This window comes from Mesoplodon bidens (assembly GCF_964165515.1).
Source record: "Mesoplodon bidens genome assembly, chromosome: 9".
In the NCBI taxonomy this organism is placed as follows: domain Eukaryota; kingdom Metazoa; phylum Chordata; class Mammalia; order Artiodactyla; family Ziphiidae; genus Mesoplodon; species Mesoplodon bidens.
This window is the reverse complement of record NC_138166.1, coordinates 69,238,771-69,258,195: the sequence shown is the minus strand read 5'-3', so window position 1 is coordinate 69,258,195 and position 19,425 is coordinate 69,238,771. Positions and strand designations below refer to the sequence as shown.

Genomic DNA, 19,425 nt, shown 5'->3' with positions numbered 1-19,425 from the left:
GCTTGTGCTGGATCAGGGCTTGGAGGCTACGGCCCATGGGTCAAATGGTTCACTGACTGTTTCTGTTCAGCCCACAATCTAAGAATCACTTTTACATTTTTAACTGGTTGAACAAAATCAAAAGAAGAATGATTTGACATGAGAAAATTACATGAAGTTCCCTTTTCATTGTCTATAAAGTTTTATTGGAACCCAGCCAAGCTCATGTGTGTCTATACAGATGTGTTTTCATGATTTAACAGCAGTTGAGTGGTTGTGACAATGGCTGTATGGTCCACAAAACCTAAAGTATTTACTGTTTGGTGAAGAAATTTGCTGATACCTAAGCTGGATCAAAGGATTTCTGCATTTCTCCTTAGAGTAACCAGCTGAGTTAAAACCTCACAACTTCCAAGTGAAATTGCGCCAAACAAGGAATCCACTGTGCCAGTTGTGGAAAATTGGGCCTTAGGGGTCGGTGGCACTTCCCCCACCCCAGCACTGAGGGCCTGTTTATTCGTCTCCTTGACCATTGTGGAACAGCAGTTATTTCAAGATGATAATTTTGTTTCTTTGTTTTTTACCTATAAATTATTACTTTTTAAAAAAAAATTTTATTGAAGTAGAGTTGATTTACAATGTTGTGTTAATTTCTTTGGTACAGCAAAGTGACTCAGTTGTACATATATTTTTTTTCATATTCTTTTCCATTATGGTTTGTCACAGGCTACTGGATATAGTTCCCTGTGCTATGCAGTAGGACCTTGTTGTTTATCCATCCTATATATACTAGTTTGCATCTGCTAAACCCAAACTCCCATTCCATCCCTCTCCCACCCCCACACCCTTGGCAACCACGTCTGTTCTCTGTGTCTGTGAGTCTGTCTTTGTTTCATAGATATGTTGATTTGTGTTGTATTTTAGATCCCACATACAAGTGATATCATATGGTATTTGTCTTTCTCTTTCTGACTTACTTTGCTTTAGTGATAATCTCTAGGTTCATCCGTGTTGCTACAAATGGCATTATTTCATTATTTTTGATGGCTGAGTAATATTCCATTGTATGTATGTATCTATCTATCTATCTATATATATCTCTATATATACATACCACATCTTCAACATGATAATTTTGAAATGATGCCAGGAAATGTTGTTTTTGTGCCATATGTTAATGATTTATGGTGAGTTTTCATTTCCCACTCTCTAAAGATTTTTAATAGTTAACACATTAATTACATGCTGTTTTCATGCATAAAATTGCAGTGGTACCTTAAGGGTAGGTTATAAAGGTTAAGAAGTAAGGCTTGATCATCTGAAAGCAGTCACCTCCTGACCTCTGGGTGGAAGTTAGTAAATGTTGTGAGATTATGAACATTTATGTCATTCACTTGTCCACAGTGTTGGGAGAATGGCATCATCTTGTGCCGGAAGATTGCAGAGCAGTACGAAAGTTATTATGATTATAGAAACCTGAGCAAGATGAGGGTAAGGTACCTGGATGCATCCTAATTGGGTTACGGAATCCTTTTTTGCTTAGCTTTCCAATATGACGCTATGAAATTAGCTTTGTGATAGTCTTGATATGTCTTGCAGAAAGCTTTTTAAAGATGCCTTTCCTCTGAAGCATACTCCTCTATTTATACAGAGAAATAGCATGTTGATCTGTGTGATTTTTCTGATTAATATACAAAAAGGGAGCCCTTGATCTATTCTAAACACATCTGACATATGAAATATAAAATTTAACCCAAGATAAATACTTTCAGTTTGTTGAGGAAACTCTCCACACTATTAGAAGAGCTTGCCACTTGCACACAAATCTCTGTAACAATGTACCATTCTTAGTCCCATAATCTGCACAGCAAAATAGTAAAAATGACTAGCTGACACGTTTTTAAATATTTGGGGGTTAACTTCTATAGGTGTCAAATCTTTTTCACTTCAGAAATATGTTTTTATTTGCTAAACTGAAACCAAGGTCTTAGTACCCAAGAGCCCAAGGACTCTAATATTTTGTGCCCCTGAACAAATGTTTTATACCTTCTTTTATTTCAAATTCATGCAAGTCCCTCTGGTACTCCAAGTCCTATTCTTTAAAGTCATGAACATTTGGTGTCATCTTGTAACACTTAAGCTCTTCAGTGTTTCTAAAACAGGATCCAGCTTTTATATATACATTTTTAAAAAAGATGATTATGTTTCCTTTTAATTCTGAGGTAGCAATTTAAGAGATGATCTCATAAACCTTTAACAGCTCAAAATCCCTTACACCACAAGTAACTTTTTCAGCTGGCAGGAGCTGGCCCTGTACTTTTGGCATAGTATTTCATGTCAGCAGTTCATCGATATTTCTCCTAACATCAAAACCAAGGAGGAAAAACCTTGTTTTAACTTCAGTCCATCATGCTGGCACTGGCAGGCACTGCAGTTTTATATAAAAATGTTGTTGTGCTTCTCTTGGCATCCTGTCCCTGGAACAGAATCGAGGTTACAGTGTTTACCCATTAGAGCCCTTGGGTGCCATAGTCACTAAGATTTTTATAAACCCAAGGCATTGCACTTCATGCCAACTGCTCTTTTGGGAGCTGTTACTGGGGGTGGGGGAAGGGGGAATGTTTTCAAGTGACATATTAGTCTTTCTGTGGAAACCCTGGGGATGATAATACCATGAATGGGAAACCATAAGCTTTATGTATTTCGTAGTTCCAACCTTGTCAAAGACACATTTAAGAGCTTTCAGCCCAGACAGCACTTTGCACTATGGACCCCCTTTGGCTTGGTTTATTGGTTTATCCCTGTCCAACCTGTACAAGGTTGCACCTTCCAAATGTCCCAAATTACCATGACCCAGGAAAACCAAATCCACAGGTGAGTACGAGAATTCTCCAGAATTTGCCTCTAACAGTTCATGTTAATTTTTATCTTATTGTGAAGAAAATATTTCCTCAATAGACCAGGTGCATAGAAATCATTCTCCCTGGTGAGAACATGTAATAATATACTCGATCCTTTAAAGCAGGGGTCAGGAAACTGCAGCCTGTGTGCCTCGCAGAATTGAGTAGTTGTGACAGGGACCATGTGGCCTGCAAAGTCTAAAATATTTATTGCCTGGTCATTTACAGAGTAAGTTTGCTGATCCCTGCCTTAAAGCACAGAAAGGGAGTCAAACCTTCTTTTCTGCAAACTGAACTAAAATGATGTTCTCCTTTTTATAGAAGAAATATCCTCTTCTATAAAGTGGTAGAGCTAAAAGGTGAGATAAAATGATTAAAATTTCCCCTGTTCTTTGCTAGATGATGGAAGCCTCTTTGTATGACAAAATTATGGACCAGCAACGTCTTGAACCAGAGTTCTTCAGAGTTGGATTTTATGGGAAAAAATTTCCATTTTTCTTAAGAGTAAGTAATACACTATTTAATTTGCTTTTATACTTCCAATATAGATATCCCAATCAAGCAAACTAAGATCTGAATGACATTTTATCCTTTTAAGACAGGGTAAAATAACGTCATGAGATTTTCTTTTAACTTTGTAGTTTGCAAACACACTCATCTAGAATGACTTGTTTTGAGTAATTTCCCAAGATTTCAAACAATCATTTGATTTTTCTTCTTAAGTTTCTAAGCTTACTATATCTTATGAGCAGTCTCCGGCAATTACAGTTGCTTCCCCTGTGTGATAGAGAGTCTCTCTTCAGAATGCGGTTTCCGTAGAGTTAACATTCAAGAGAAATGGCTGGAGTTGCAGAAAACATAGCGGTTTCACATTATGTGCAAACTCTTCCTCCAGAATCACGTGAAGAGCATTGTTTGGCCTAGTCGATTCTGTGAAAAGCTAAGTGGCACCCAGCAAAGAGATGCAATTTATTGCTAGTAGAAACTATTTCTACAAAGGAAAATTTTCCAGACTCTCTAAGGTACCTACTGGATAGTAAAATACTTGATTCCATTCTCACCATTGTTCACACTGTACTGAGTAGTCTCTTATGTGCTTGAATACTTATATAACATTTCGATAAGTAACATCCCACTTACACTTGCTTACCTAAAAGCATTGGTTGGGAGAGGGAATTCACCTCCCCAAGCAACTAAGGAGAAGTATTTAGGATAATTTTGTAACACTGAGTGAATTCATTACAAGCTTTAAATCTCAATATACAAATATTTTGGTATTTGTGTTGCCCTAAATACCTTGCTTTAACTGTCAGTACCTATGGATAGGTACAGGATGGGGGTACTTGAAGGTGAACAGAGAGGAGAAAGATTTGACTTCATTGTTTCTTTAATAATCATTAACTTACCTGCCTTTCAGAATAAAGGTTTTATATATATAAAACCTTTATTCATATATATATATATATATATATAAAATACCCAAACACCATAGGCAAAGATTGATTTAGTATTACATAGAACAAATGCTCAAATAACAAATTAATCATCTTTAACTGATTGAAATGACCGTGTATTTGGGTGCCACGCAGACATAAGTAAAATCTCTTTGTTGGATTAAAGAGGAGCCACATGATGTACCCGGTCACAGTGTTGGCTCTGCAGATGGACCTGCCTGAAGACAAAGGAAAACTTGATTCCAAATAAAAAATAGTGGCAAACTCAGAACAGATGCTGAATTTGAAAGACTACATCTTGAAAATGGACATGCTTTTCCTAGGCTGTCATCAGCCACCCCCCACAGAGGACACAGGGCCTGGGTCCAAGTTCTGAGGGGAAGGAAGGGCGTTCTAGAGCTGTGAGCAGCACAAAGGGCCGAGACGCCACAGGAGGGTCCAGACATGACTCTGCTGCTGCAGACCCACTTCCTCTCTTGGCTCAAAATCATGCAAAGATGATGTTTTCTTATCGTACTCAGGGCTACCTGATCCATTATGCGCAGCAGATACAGTGTTTAGAGACCATATTATTCTTAGATGGCCCATAAAACTGTTTTAACTTCTTTTAAAAATCAGAAGAAAAAGTGAACTTTTTTTGATTTTTTTTTGATGTGGACCATTTTTAAAGTCTTTATTGAATTTATTAAAATATTGCTTCTTCTTTTTTTTTTTTAATGTTTTGGTTTTTTGGCCATGAGGCATGTGGGATCTCAGCTCCCCGACCAGGGATGGAGCCCACACACGCTGCATTGGAAGGTGAAGTCCTAACCACTGGACTGCCAGGAAAGTCCCAGAAAAAAGTGAACTTTTAGGTTAAAGAAAATGTTGTAGTATATATTATAACGTATATTATACATTAGATTATTATTCATCTATTTGTCTTTATACCAAGTGAGTCATACAATATGATTTTTAATATTTTTTATAGAGAAAGCAGCCCACAAAATGGTTGTAGCCCTGATCAAATTCTGAATTCAGCTAGCAAGTGTATTATGAAGTATCCTAGATGTCTATCTAGTATGTGCAATTAGTATTAATTAAAAGTGTAAAGTTTTTAAAAATCAGAAACAGTTTAGGAGCCATAATTTTAAAGGGAATTTAGCAAATTAGAGGACTGCATCGGCTAATAAAATGAATTTTGTTAAAAAGTCAATTGGAATAAATCGATCTCTGTATCACTGTTCTTTCGAAAACAGCTTTTCTAGAAATAAATGGCATTTCCTTCAAAATGAAAGAGAAGGGTCACCCTCTATTGGTTTCTAAAGAGCACTGTACCCTTTGGAATCATGAGGCTAGACCTTTTTTTAGTAAATCAGATTCTAGTCTGTTCTTTGATTTAAAAACAAACAAATATCAACATTAAAAATTTCCTTTCATTGTTTGATCAATTTCCAGAAAATGTTTAAAGCTCAAATAAATTAATATATTTATATGATTGTATGATCAAAGTAGGTTATTTTTACCCTCATGGAAAATGGGTTCTTTACTGACAATGTTTTATATGCATAGAATATGTTTGAATAATGATTTGTCTAAGGAGAATGACTGAGGTCAAGGTTGCAAAAAAGATTTACTTTTTATTGTATGCCGTGTGCTATTTGGGAATTCTTTATACCACAGGTATGTATTTCCTTTAAAAAAAAACAACAAAGACGATTTAAAAAAAGTAAGTATTAATAAATACGACCCAGCAATTCCACTCCTAGGTATATATAATCAAGAGAATTGAAAACATAGAGCCACACAAAGACATGTACACGAGTATTCATAGCAGCATTATTCATATTTGCCAAAACGAGGAAACTGTCCAAATGTCCATCCACTGATGAATGGATAAACAAAATATGGTACAGTTTTACAATGGAATATTCAGCAATAAGAAAGGAATGAGGTAATGATATATGCTACAAAACGATTGAATCCTTGAGAATATTATAAGTGAAAGAAGCCAGTCACAAAAGGCCACATGTTATGTAATTCCATTTATATGAAATGTCCAGAATAGGCAAATCTATGGAAACAGAAAATAGATTAGTGGTTGCCAAGGACTGAGGCGAGGGGAACTAGGGAGCGACTGCTAATGGGCATGAGTTCCTTTTTGAGGTAATGAAAATAATCTGAAATTAGATAGTGCTGATAGTTGCACAACTCTGTGAGTATACTAAAGGCAACTGAATTGCATACTTCAAAAGGGTGAATTTTATGGTATGTGAACTACATCTCAGTAAAGCTGTGGTTTAAAAAAAAAAAAGCATTGATGGAGGAAATGCTTAATTCCTCTTTATTTCTCAGAAACTCAAATATCAGACCCAAAATTTATGTTTATTCCAAAATGATTTCTTAATACCACTGAATGACTTTATACTTAGAGGAACTCCCCTGATTTTACAAACTGTTGTGATGTATAAGCATATTTTTAGAACTGTTTCAGTTTTTTGAGTATCAGATATTTATTTGGGGACTTCTGTAAGATGCAGGAAGGTATGTATTGTCTTATTTTATCAAGCAAATTTATTATCTTTTTTAAAAAAGTTTATTTTATATTGGAGTATAGTCTATTTACAATGTTGTATTAGTTTCAGGTGTACAGCAAAGTGATTCAGTTATACATATACATATATCTATTCTTTTTCAGATTCTTCTCCCATACAGGTTATTAAAGAGTATTGAGTAGAGTTCCCTGTGCTATACAGTAGGTCCTTGTTGATTATCTTTTGAGTAGAAAAAAAGCAAATAATACAGCATCAGAAGGTATGACTTCTATCAAGAAAGTTTTAAATATAGGATTGTTTGGGGGGTCTTAATTTCTAGGGAGTCTGTCTTAGCTTGTGTTTTTCAAAGGATCGTGATTTAGCAAGAGGCTTGTGGGGAATTGTGGCAGGTTCTCAGCACCCAGTCCTGCTGTTGTTTCCTCTGCGTGCCTGCAGCTGCTTTTTCTCAGCTGCAACCCCGAGCCCTCTGCCCACGGGTGGTTTTTAACTTCCTCACTTTGGCCTAGAGTTCTTCCTCGGGGCATTTGATGCAATCACAGAAACCTCACAGAGCTGAGAAACACTGAGACCCTTGGGCCTTAACTCCCCAGACCACAAATCACTGTATTTCTTAAAGATCTGCAAGGCACATTATCCCACAATCTTTCTTGGTCTTAGTAGCTCCTAGGACTTTTTCCTGGACGTACCAGGCCATGTTCAGAACAGAGGGAGCTCAGGCCTTGGACTCAGGCCTGAGCTTAAATCTCATACAAAGTATGTAACGATCTTGATCCTCGGTTCTCAATTCTAAAATGGAGGGTGGAGGTAACAACCTCTCAAGTTTATTTGGGTTATATAAGCTATGTGCAGAGAGCCTCGTCAGTGATTGTGCTCAACAATTTTAATTTCATTATATTAAACTGTCAGAAAGAGTTCCTCCTTATCGATAACTGAATCATAAAGGCACTTGTTAGAAACGTGCCCATCTTTCCAGCTCTGTGGCCTCCAACAAGGATGACCTTCACCATTCTTTCCTCAGTGAGAGAGAGTCCTAACCACAGAATATTTATACATATTGTAAGAACAAAACCAAAAACAGACAAAAATTTAGCAAGACCTTAAAAGTCCCAAATCTTAGCTTCAGCCAGTTAACAGAATTCCTGGCTACAGAAGGCTGAGCTGAGTTGGGGATGGCAGGGAAGCTTCCTGTGCCAGCCCTGTTGAGAACTGGAATGCAGACAGGCCTAGTCTTCCTTTATATGGAAGGATCTAGGAATGAATGTGTTAAGGGTGATCTCAGTGACCTTTATAGAAAGAATGCAGTAAAATGCATTTTTAGAGATTGCACTTACTTTGCTTTCTTCCAGATTGAGAATTTATCCACTTAACTTGATATCCAGTTTATGAAAATAATCTGTAACACATGTGTTCACTGACATTTGAAGGGAACAGGATTGCTTTGTTTTGTGCTTCAGGGCTCTGAGAACCAGACGCCCCTTTACACCTCATGCAGGTGAACCCAGAAGAGTGAGGCATGCTACTGGGACTTATTAAAAGCAATAGAGAGTTATGCTCATGACCTTTGCTCTGCATTTTAAATATTTGGGTAAATTCTTTAGACTGTTCCAGTGTATTTTTTTGGTTATAGTCTATTGATGTTGGGCCTATGCTTAGTTACCGCCAGTGTCATTTATTTTGGCTTCTCTCTGTAATTAAAGCACCCAATTATATGGTCCTAATTTTTTTTTTTTTCTGATTTCACCTCCAGAATAAAGAGTTTGTGTGTCGAGGACATGACTACGAAAGGCTGGAGGCCTTCCAGCAGAGAATGCTGAACGAATTCCCCCACGCCATCGCCATGCAGCATGCCAACCAGCCCGACGAGACCATCTTCCAGGCAGAAGCTCAGTGTATCCACACCTAGAAGGGCTGGATTCCAGTTAGATCGCACTGGCCTTTAGCTGCAGAGCATTTTCATGCAGGTGGTTCAACTACTGATCCCTTTTCAGTAGCTCTGTTCTTACTCTCCCTCTTTCTCATCGTCTTAATTTTAGGTTAGCCCCTTCCAGACAGAATTATGATAGTTATTCTCATGATTTAGTTGAAAAGAAATCCCTTAAGGATTCTGTTAAAGAATTTTCCTCCTTTTAGTTGCAACTTTTCTGTATCTCAGCCCTGCTTTGAAAGCTCCTTTTTAGGGATTTCCCTTAGAATAATTTTCCTCTGGCATCCCCTGTAGAAACTACTTGAATTCAGTTCAAGGAAAAGATAGCACTATGTTTATTGGGACATATTACCCCCTTTTCCCTTGCTATTTTTATTCTGGATGGAAGGGGAGAGAGTTACCCCCCGTATCTTCCAGGGACTCTTAGCCATGGCATCCTGGACAGCACTTCATCATTTAATAATTGCCATATAATTGACACTCCCATTGTCTAAACATGAACAACTCAACTGAAATTACACAGGCATTAGAGGCAAAGGGAATTCACCCCAGCACTCTTTTCTGAATTCCTCTTTCTTTTTCTGAAACTGATGATCTTAAAGAAGACCAGAAACTCCCCCTGAAAATTACAGATGCCACTTCAAAGTAGAAACTTAAATGCACCAGAAGCAAGAAGTTATGTAAGGAAAAAATTTTGCTATCCTTCTTTGAATGAGAAGAGAAGAAGGTAAACATACAAGTAAATATGATAGCCTTTAAAGTAATTTTTAAAAGTATCAACTACAACTAAACACTCTGCTTATCAATACAAGATTTGAGAGAGTGGATACCACAAATGTGGGAAGGCTGGAGACAGGAGCGTATAAGTTACTATCAGTACTGGTTACTATCTTTGGCTGCATGGGTATTTGTACATTGTTTTACAAACAAACAAATTTTAAAAAGACCATACATGCACTAAAGATGAGAGTGTCTCATGACCAAGGATTAAAATTAAAACAATCCCGAGTATGTGAGATCCAAGCCATTCCCACCCACCCCCAACCAAAATGAAAAAAAATAATGATAAATAAATTCACAGGACATAGAAATTTCAAACTGATACTTTGTCAGAATCACCTAGGTAAAACTACTTTAAGGCTTGTAGTTTGAGAGGTGATTTGCTATGAACCAAGTTCTTGGTACCTTCTTGGCAGTTTTGACTTGGCTCCAAATAGAAACACCAGATTGTTCCCCATCCTCTTGCCTCTGCCACAGCTCAGCTCAAGCCAGACTTCCACGGAGTTTGCCAAGTCAGGTTCCCTCCTTGACTCTTGAATCCTAGATTTGCAGATATATGCCGTGACTCCCATCCCGGACAGCCAGGAGGTCCTGCAGAGAGAGGGTGTCCCGGACAACATCAAAAGTTTCTATAAAGTGAATCACATCTGGAAATTCCGCTACGACAGACCATTTCACAAAGGCACTAAAGATAAAGAGAATGAATTCAAGGTACTAGGCCGTTCTTATGACACGCGGTTTCCTCAGACAGACTGTGAACTCCTAGGGGGCAAAATGCTTGATAAATATTTACTCAGAATAGAGTCAAGTGATAAAGCTAGAGGGGACCAGAAATCATGTGGTCTAGTTGTTCTCAAACTCTACCATGTATCAGGGTGACATGGGGTGCTTTCTCATCAAGCAGATTTCTTAGCCCAGGAATTCTGACTCATTGGGTCATAGAGGAAGCCCTGAAGTTTATGACAATTCTAATGGCAGTGGTCCTCGGTCCAGTTTTTGAGCTCTCATGGTTCATCTCAGTCCTCTCATTCATTCATGTTTAACCAACTGTGGGAACCTCAGGATATTTATTCTCAGTTACATGAGACTGCCGTGAGTAAAGGATACTGAAGGAACAGGGGATTCTGAGACAGAACCACTGGGGAGCCTGCTGGTGCAGTGGGAGAGTTCTGTGCTATCTTTTGCTGCATTTTCTTATTAGAATGGTGTGTAACTAGGACCTCTGAGAGGACCCAGAATAAAAACAAACCATAGACTGTTCGCATGGGTTCAGTTCTCCATCCTCAGTAGTTCCGATACGCCTTGCTAATTCTCTCTCAGCCAGAAAGGGCAAGGTTTCTCACAGCCACCCTGGGGGAAAGGGGCAAGATTGTGCCACCGATAAATTATAATCTGCTCTTTCCTTGTTAACAGTGACAAAGCGAGACCACACAGATCCCCAGTTAGTCAGTATTTCCCCCTAAACAGAGAATGTAAAATGAATGTAGGATTGTGGGCGACTTGGCTTAGCTTCTTTCATCACAGAGTCTCTACTTAAGCTGGGAGATGTTCTCCTATCAGCTACGATTGTCTGATGTGAACTTGCCTTGTCACCCCTGCCTAAGTGTCAGTCCCCAGTGCTCCCAGCCGTAACTTCAGGAGTTACTCACAGCCAAGTGATCAGAGGGAAAGCTGGATAGTTTTGTAGTGTTATGATGGGACTGAGCAAAGCATAGTCCTTTGGGCAAGGAGGTTGATGGGTTAAATATCAAGGCCGGGAAACCACTGGAAAATAGCACTAGGATGTTATTGAAAAGATCCATGACCATTTTCTAATCCTTTTGGATACCTTAACTTTTCTTTTGGCCTTCCAAAACCAATTAAAGATCATTAATGTATCATATAGTTTTCATTGCAAGTTTCCAGTAGGTAAAAATCCAAGATCCACCAGAGTTGGACAGATGACTTGCTCAGAGTGGCGTTCTAGTTACCCCAGACCCTGCACTAGAACCCGCACCTTCTGATGCCGTCTCCATTGCTTTTTCCGCTGCACCACATTTCCTTCTGGCCATCACGTTAAATATTTATCAGTGTTGGAGCAACCCTCCTAAAATAAATAAATAAATCTGGCTCCTTACTCCTGTGCTCACAGCCCTCAGCATCTGGCTCCAAACTGCCCTTGCACTCACCCACCCTCCCCGTCAGCTCCTGCAGCACCGAGCTTCTCCCCCCATCTCCTGCCATGCCCTTTCACAAGCCGCTCGCGTCTCCGCGCCTGCTGCTTCCTGCTGCCTGCACCATCTCCCCCGCTCTCTGCCTGGCAAACTCCTACTCACTTCAAAACTCCGCTCACGTGTCACCTCCTCTGAGAAGCGCTGTCCTCCTCCCACAGAACGCTGGGCACGCCTGCTTTCTCCTCTGTTTTCTCCCAGCACCTGGAGCCTTCCCTTCTCTTCTCCCTGAACCCTTCTTGATCTGCTTACCCCCCTGTCACCAGCACAGCACACAGGGCCCCTGTCACCAGGCCTCTGCCCTATTCATTGCAGTAGGTCTTGGCTGGCACAAAGAAATCCTCCTATTTGTTTTTGTTGTTGAATAAATGGCACTATTTCGGGAATTTTGTCAAGTTTATTATCCACGCAGGAATACGATTTGTTTAAGTAAGAAACATGAGGCAGAGATGTAGAAGCCTGGTTGACAAAAGAGAAAGTCGTCATCCACAGCAGCTCTTACCAAAGGCAGCCATGGTTTCACGTGTCACGGAGGTGCTCATCCTGGCCAGGGGAGCCCTGGCTCTTAAATACAGATCCTCCTGGATCACAGCAGTGAATATCGGCACAAGAAAACGTGGCACAGTGCCTGTAGCAACGGAGAAGTTGGAAGTTCTAGTGCAGGTGTCCTAGGGGCAGCTCTACAGGTGATGGGAATGTAGCTTTGAGCAGGTCACATGCCTCTTGGAGACTTAGTGTTGTCATCTTTAAAACAGATCAGGCTATGTGATTCGTAAAGCCCTTTCCTCCTTGAGGATTCTGTTATTCTAATCCCGTGTCGAATAGCTGATACTACTACTTACCTCTTCCAAGTAAAAATGGCTAGACCCCTTGCAGAGTGGAGAGAGTTTAAATTAGAATCTTAGAGGAAATAGTAAAGAAAATAATGTGATGACCTGTTTTTATATTTTTAAGCATGCTATCTGGAGTAGGTGATTTATTCTACACAGAAAAAAGTTTCAGATGATATACAATGAAATTTACATAAGCTTCAGTGTGTCTTACTGTGATAGCTTCCTGAGTACAAAGGGGTTGCTGAAGTGCTGGAATGAATACTAAAGAAAAGCTGACAAAAACCGAAAACTTGATAAAACTGAACGGCAAACGTTAGTCATAGCTCAGTAACTAGAAAGAAAGGTAACTTGGGGACTTAATTTGTTTTGTATTTCGTAGAGTCTCTGGGTGGAGAGAACATCATTATACTTGGTGCAAAGTTTACCCGGAATTTCCCGCTGGTTTGAAGTGGAGAAGCGTGAAGTGGTAAGGATCAGAGCTTATTCTCAAGAACTTTCTCATCACAGTTGCTCACCTGGTGTCAGTCTGTATATTTATTGCTTCTGCTTTGGACTCAAAGTCCCTGGAAACACTCATAGTAGGTTAGTGAATGTTTGTGATATTTATTGACCGCTATGACCAAAGCTGGAAGGGGAACATTACCATTGACCTAGCCCAGCCAGCCAGAGGGATTCCTCAAAAATAGCTATGGCTGCAGCATGTCAACACCTCGGGCTCTTGAGTTAGAAGAACTGGAATTCCAGCTCTCCTAACTACTATAGCTATGTGACCTTCACTGCTTACCTTCAGTGCCAGGCCACTGGAAGAAAGTTATCTACATTAACTTATTTAATCACCATACCAAAGCTACAAGGTATGTATTCTTTTTTTTTTGTTTTGTTATACACATTTATTTTACTTTCAGATTCCACATATAAGTGGTAACAGAGTATTTTTCTTTCTCTGTCTGACTTATTTCACTAAGTATAATACCCTCTAGGTCCATCCACATTGTTGCAAATGGCAGAATTTCATTCTTTTCTTTGGCTCAGTAATATTCCATTTGTGTGTGTGTGTGTGTGTGTGTGTGTGTGTGTGTATAGATATATATATGTCTCAAATCTTCTCTATCCATTCATCTGTGGCTGGACACTCAGATTGCTTATGTATCTTGGCTATTGTACACAATGCTGCTATGAACATTGAGGTGCATGTATCTTTTTGAATTAGTATTTTCATTTTCTTTGGCTATGTAGCTAGGAGTGGCATTGCTGGATCATATGGTGGTTCTGCTTTTAGTTTTTTGAAGAACCTCCATACTGTTTTCCAAGGTGATTGAACCAATTTACATTCCCACCAGCAGTGGACTAGGGTTCTCATTTCTCCATATCTGGGGTATTCTTATCCCCATTTTCACAAGTTTTGACAAGAGGTTAAAAGCCTTTGCCAGAGGTTCCATAGCAAGATATTGAAAAAAGATAAACTCGAACCCAGATTTTTCTGACTCCAAAGCCAGTTATGTTTATCACTTCTAGCCTTATAAGGCAACATGAAGCCAGTGTCAAGCCCCAGCACAGTATCTGACACACAGTAAGTCCATGCTGTCACAGTTTACAGTAGAAGGGATGCTGCTGTGTTAGTCTCCCTGGGCACCAGTGGAGAAATCAGCGGGTGTCATTATAGACCCTGGAAACCACAGCACCCAAGAAGCCTTCGGGTTGTAAAGCACGCCTCCCGGCTCCAGTCCCCAGTTGTGGAAACAGAGAGAGCGGTTGCCGAAGGCAGCCACATGTGGAGTGAGACTCCGCCCTGTGCCTGGGCTGCTCTTCAAGCTGCCAGCACCTTGCTGTCAGCCACAGCCCTGCAATCTCAAGCATCCCTTCTCCCACCCTTGGTATATCCATTATGTCTGGGGCCAGCCACTGTCCTCTGGCTGATAGAAAATGTGCCAATTGTGAAAATATCATTTAACCCCTTCCTTTTTTGAAGTAACAAGCCCACTCTGTCAATGAATAAGAAAGAGCAGTTCTTGCCCAAATTGTCTTCCAAGGATGGCTTATCCTACCTGAAATCTCTCTAAGCACTGAAACCACCCTCAGCTTATCCTATTCAATCACCCTAAGGATTTAATGGCATTTTCATTTTGCTGAGCGGAAAAATTCATACAGTTCCCTTAACAAATAGAACTCAATCCAGCAGATTACATCAGTGTGGTTGTGTTCTTGTCAGGTCTGAGTCAAGGGTCCACAAAGCTGCTTACTTACATGGTGCACCCTGCAGCCTTCGTGGAAGAGGAGAGGCTCCTGACTTCAGTGCTCAGAAAGTCTTATTGTTATGCTTCCTGCTGAATGGCATGGGCCCAACCCACAGAAATGTTCTTAGTCATCCATACTGCATTAATGATTCAGAGAGCTTTGTCATCTACTTACTACCCAGAGCATTAAATTCTCTGACACTCACCAATGTTCCTAACCTTGGAAATATTATATACACACACACACACATACACCCCGCTAATAAAAAGCAGCATGCTGATAATGATTAAAGGAGCATTACTAAACACAACCTTTCAAACATCAGCTGCCTACTTTATTAGAATATGCAATCGTATATTCTGTCAAACAGAACAAACCCAACTGGGCTATTTTGTTCCCTGAACACAGCCGACTTCTGACAACCTCATGTCTTTCGCTTATTCCCACTGCCTGGCATGTCCCCACCTTCTATTAAAGCTGGTTTACTGCTTTAATTCCTAGTGTGGAAGGTCCTGAAGATCTGGGCACAGAGTAGGTACTCAATACATATATGCCATACTGAATTGAAATTCCTTATGTGCCATGCCAGAATCTAAAAGATTCTGAATACCAAAAGATGTTTTCACATCTTGAGGATTACATAATATACTATATGCACCCTATGTTACCTTTCTAAAATCAGAAATATTCTGAGTTCTGAAAACATGTCGCAGCAAAGATTTCAGATGAGACTGTGGGCCTTTATTCTCTAAATCGTAACCCCAGAACATGTTATTGAACATATTCTCCCATTCTTTCAAAGATGATAATGCCTTTGAACAATTGTTTCCTCAGTAATTGTTTTTATTGTTTTCAAAACAAACAGGATCTTTATTTTTTTTATTAAAAAGTAAACTTATTTAAAAATTTTAAACAAGATGAAAAAGCTGTAAAATAGAATGTACAAATAATGATTTTTTAAACTCTAAAGATAATGACAATATCATCACACTTCACATCATATCCACCAGAAAATCGTGTGGCTCTAAGATACTTTCAAAATTACCCAGAATACCTCACCTCCCTGCTGATAGTGCCATCTAGTGCCTGATTTCTGCAGTAGTATAAGAGGTCACCTTGTGCCCTTGTGCCCTCCCCCTGCTGCAATCACTTCTGTACACAGCCCCAGTGTCCTTTTTATTTTATTTTTTTGCTGTACGTGGGCCTCTCACTGTTGTGGCCCCTCCCATCGCGGAGCACAGGCTCCGGACGCGCAGGCTCAGCGGCCATGGCTCACGGGCCCAGCCGCTCCGTGGCATGTGGGATCTTCCCGGACCAGGGTATGAACCCGTGTCTCCTGCATCGGCAGGCGGACTCTCAACCACTGCGCCACCAGGGAAGCCCCCCAGTGTCCTTTTTAAACTAAAGTTGTATCAAATAAAAATAGAGAAAATATATAATGAACCTGGTTTACCCGTCATTTTATTCCACCAGCTATCAAACAGGCCAATTTTGTTTCATCTACACCTCCTGCCATTCCCTTTCACACTGGATTATTTTGAAGTAAATCTCAGACATCATTTCAGCTATGTAAGAATATTTCAGTCTGTATATTAACCAAAAACAAAACCATAATACCATTATTCCATCTAAAAATTTTAACAATAATTCCTTGATCATAAAATATCCAGTTTATTCACAGTTCTCCAAGTCTTTATTTTATAGGTTTTTGTTTGTTTTTGTCATCTGTTGTTTGAATCTGGACCCAAATAAGGGCCACACATGGAAATTGGTTGAAATACCTCCTAGATCCCATTTGATCTGTAGGTTCCCCCAAATTAATTTGTTTTCCTTTAAGTTTTTTTGTTGAAGAATCCAGGTTGTTTATCCTGAAGTGTTTCCTTAAGTATGGATTTTGCAGACTGTGAATCAGTGGGATCGTTTAACATGTTTCTTTGTTCCTTTTTTTTTTTTTTTGTAAATTAGCAGTTAGATCTAGAAGCTTGATAAGATGTTATTTTGTTTTTATTTTTTCATTTTTTGCAAGACTACTTCATGGGTTGTGTTATACGCTCTGGCTGGCAGCCAGTGATGCTCGTTGCCCCCATCCAGTCATCTCTTAAGGGTTACAAATGGTGATATTTTATCGTTCTTTCTTTGTTTGTTGATTGGAATACTTCTGTAAAGAGAAACATGCCCTCATCACCGATTTGATTACCCTAAGGTATAGGAAAGGAAGGATAATGCTCTATTCTTTCCTTTTATTTACCAGTTTTCATGGTTTCTTTTTTTTTTCCCACACCACACAGCTTGTGGGATCTTAGTTCCCTGACCAGGGATTGAACCCTGGTTCCTCATACAGAGGGCACCCTCAGTAGTGAAAGTGTGGAATCCTAACCACTGGACCACCATGGAATTCCCCTACCAGTTTTCAAAATAATAATTTGGTTCCCTAACACCCTATAAAAGTGTCCAAAGAGGGTTTTGTTTGGTTAGTTTGGGTTTTAGTATCAGTAGTAACTCATGGATTTAAACGTGTTTGTTTTGTTTCAATCCATTGCAATTATGACTCTTACTATTTTTCAAATTGTTCCATTTTGCCCATTGGGAGCCTCTTCAAATTGGTTCCTCAGTCTTTTTGACAGTATCCAAGTTGTCTTTGTTACTGAGCTAACACACAGGACCGGTTTGTCAAATCAAGCATAGGAATCAGCATCAAGCTTTACTAATAACTTTTAGGCAATCAGGAGGCTCAGATGAAGCAGAGAGACATCTGAGACCTCAAGTCTTGTCCTCCACATCCTTCTTCTCCACATCAGTAATAATCCTGATTAAGAGACAGAGTGTCTAAGTGAAGTTCACAGAGTGCCTCATACAAAGGGCACATTTCAATTATGAAATTTAAATTGTGAAATATTCCATTTTATACTCCAGAGAGTAGTCAGACTTCTCTGGGACATTCTCTAGGGACGTGTGCCTTATGGACTCTGGGTTTATTTACTGTAAGCAATCCTTCAGCTGGGGACTTCCTGCTAAGGGCATTCCATAGATACCATCTCTTCCTCCTAGCAGTTAGTCTTTTTATTTGAAGGTTCAATTGACAAGGAGATAAGACCAGGTCACCTGCTTTCTTTTCTGTTCCCCAAGGACATACCTAGTAAAGAGAGTGAATGGACCACAGGCCAGCTGCTCTAATGCCTTCCTCCAGCTGCCTTCCTTGCTTACTGGTATGGCTGGGTATTCCAGGCTCACTTGTACAATCCTGCCCCAGACCCAAAAGCAACCATTTCTCTAATGACTCCTGATTCTTTTTAGTGGTAAATGGGAATTAAGTATCACAAACTGGGAATAAAGGAAAATAATTCCTTGATGAACATTTTTACACATTATTCTTTGCACACTTCTTTAATCATCTCCTTAGAATAATTTCCCTAGAAGTGAATTGAGCTATCAAAGGGTCCACAGTATAACCTTTGATTCATTGATCAGCAATGGCATGTATCAATTTATGCCCTGTCTGGAGTATATAGCTGTTCTTGGGAATAACCATTTTCCCAGCATTCTCTTCAGCACTCGCTGTTGAATATTATTTTAAAAGTTCCAAATAATAGATCAAAAATGATCACAGTAGGGTTGATTTTTTTTGGCATTTGTTGAGTGCTAGTGGAGATGATATGTTTTCATACATTTATTGACTCTTTTTTTGCAAATGCACTGATTATATTCTATGTGTAGTTTTCTTCGGTATTTGAGATATATTAATAATTCAGCTGAAGTATATGTTGGAAATATTTTCCCAAGTTATTATTTGTCTTTTGTCTGTGTTTATTGTATTTTGTTTATTTTTAAAATTTCTTCGTATTAATAGCATTTGAATCTATAATGTTGAGCATGAATTTTTTTAGTTATGGTCAAAAATACATAAAAGTCACCATCATAACCATTTTTAAATGTATAGTACAGTGGTATTAACTATAGCACGTTGTTGTGCACCATCCATTGAACAACAATTTCCCTTTCCCCCCTTCCCCCAGCACCTGGCAACCACTGTTCCACTTTCTGTTTCTAAGATACTTTGTTCACTTTTTAACTTTCAGTTCATCAGAGCTCTCAGACTTCTTCTTTATGATTTAGCTTTTGTGATCATAAAACAAAAGTTTAATGTCCTAAATAATTGGAAAATAAAATCCTGTTTACCACCACTCAGGTAAAGAAACAGAACATTGCCAGTAGCACTCTATAGGCCTCCCGTGTATCCTTTCCCAATTACTACTCCCTCCCTTATCATAACTTTTATGGTATCCATTCCCTTGCTTCATTTACTACCTATATATGCCTCTTTAAACAAGTCAGTTTAGTTATGCCTGGTTTTGAACAGGCATACCTTGGAGATGCTGCGGGTTCAGTTCTAGACCACCACAATAAAGCAAGTCACACAGATTTGTTGGTGTCCCAGTGCATATAAAAGTGATGTTTATACTATACTGCAGTGTATTGTGTGTAATAACATTATGTCTAAGAAAAAATGTACATACCTTAATTTAAAAATACTTTATTGCTAAAAAAATGCCAAAGCAATTACAATAGCAACATCAAA

At 39.2% G+C, this 19,425-nt stretch overlaps 1 protein-coding gene across 2 annotated transcripts in view; it reads left to right on the top strand.

The window, feature by feature from the left end:
• The window catches only part of DOCK4 (dedicator of cytokinesis 4), a 487,691-nt gene that overhangs the window by 449,419 nt on the left and 18,847 nt on the right, over window positions 1-19,425 (top strand). For both annotated transcript variants that reach the window (XM_081243754.1, XM_081243753.1), the window contains exons 37-41: window positions 1,384-1,470; window positions 3,279-3,383; window positions 8,615-8,756; window positions 10,116-10,282; window positions 12,994-13,080. In XM_081243754.1, the coding sequence (XP_081099880.1) occupies window positions 1,384-1,470; window positions 3,279-3,383; window positions 8,615-8,756; window positions 10,116-10,282; window positions 12,994-13,080 (588 nt within the window). The remainder of the gene's footprint in view (window positions 1-1,383; window positions 1,471-3,278; window positions 3,384-8,614; window positions 8,757-10,115; window positions 10,283-12,993; window positions 13,081-19,425) is intronic.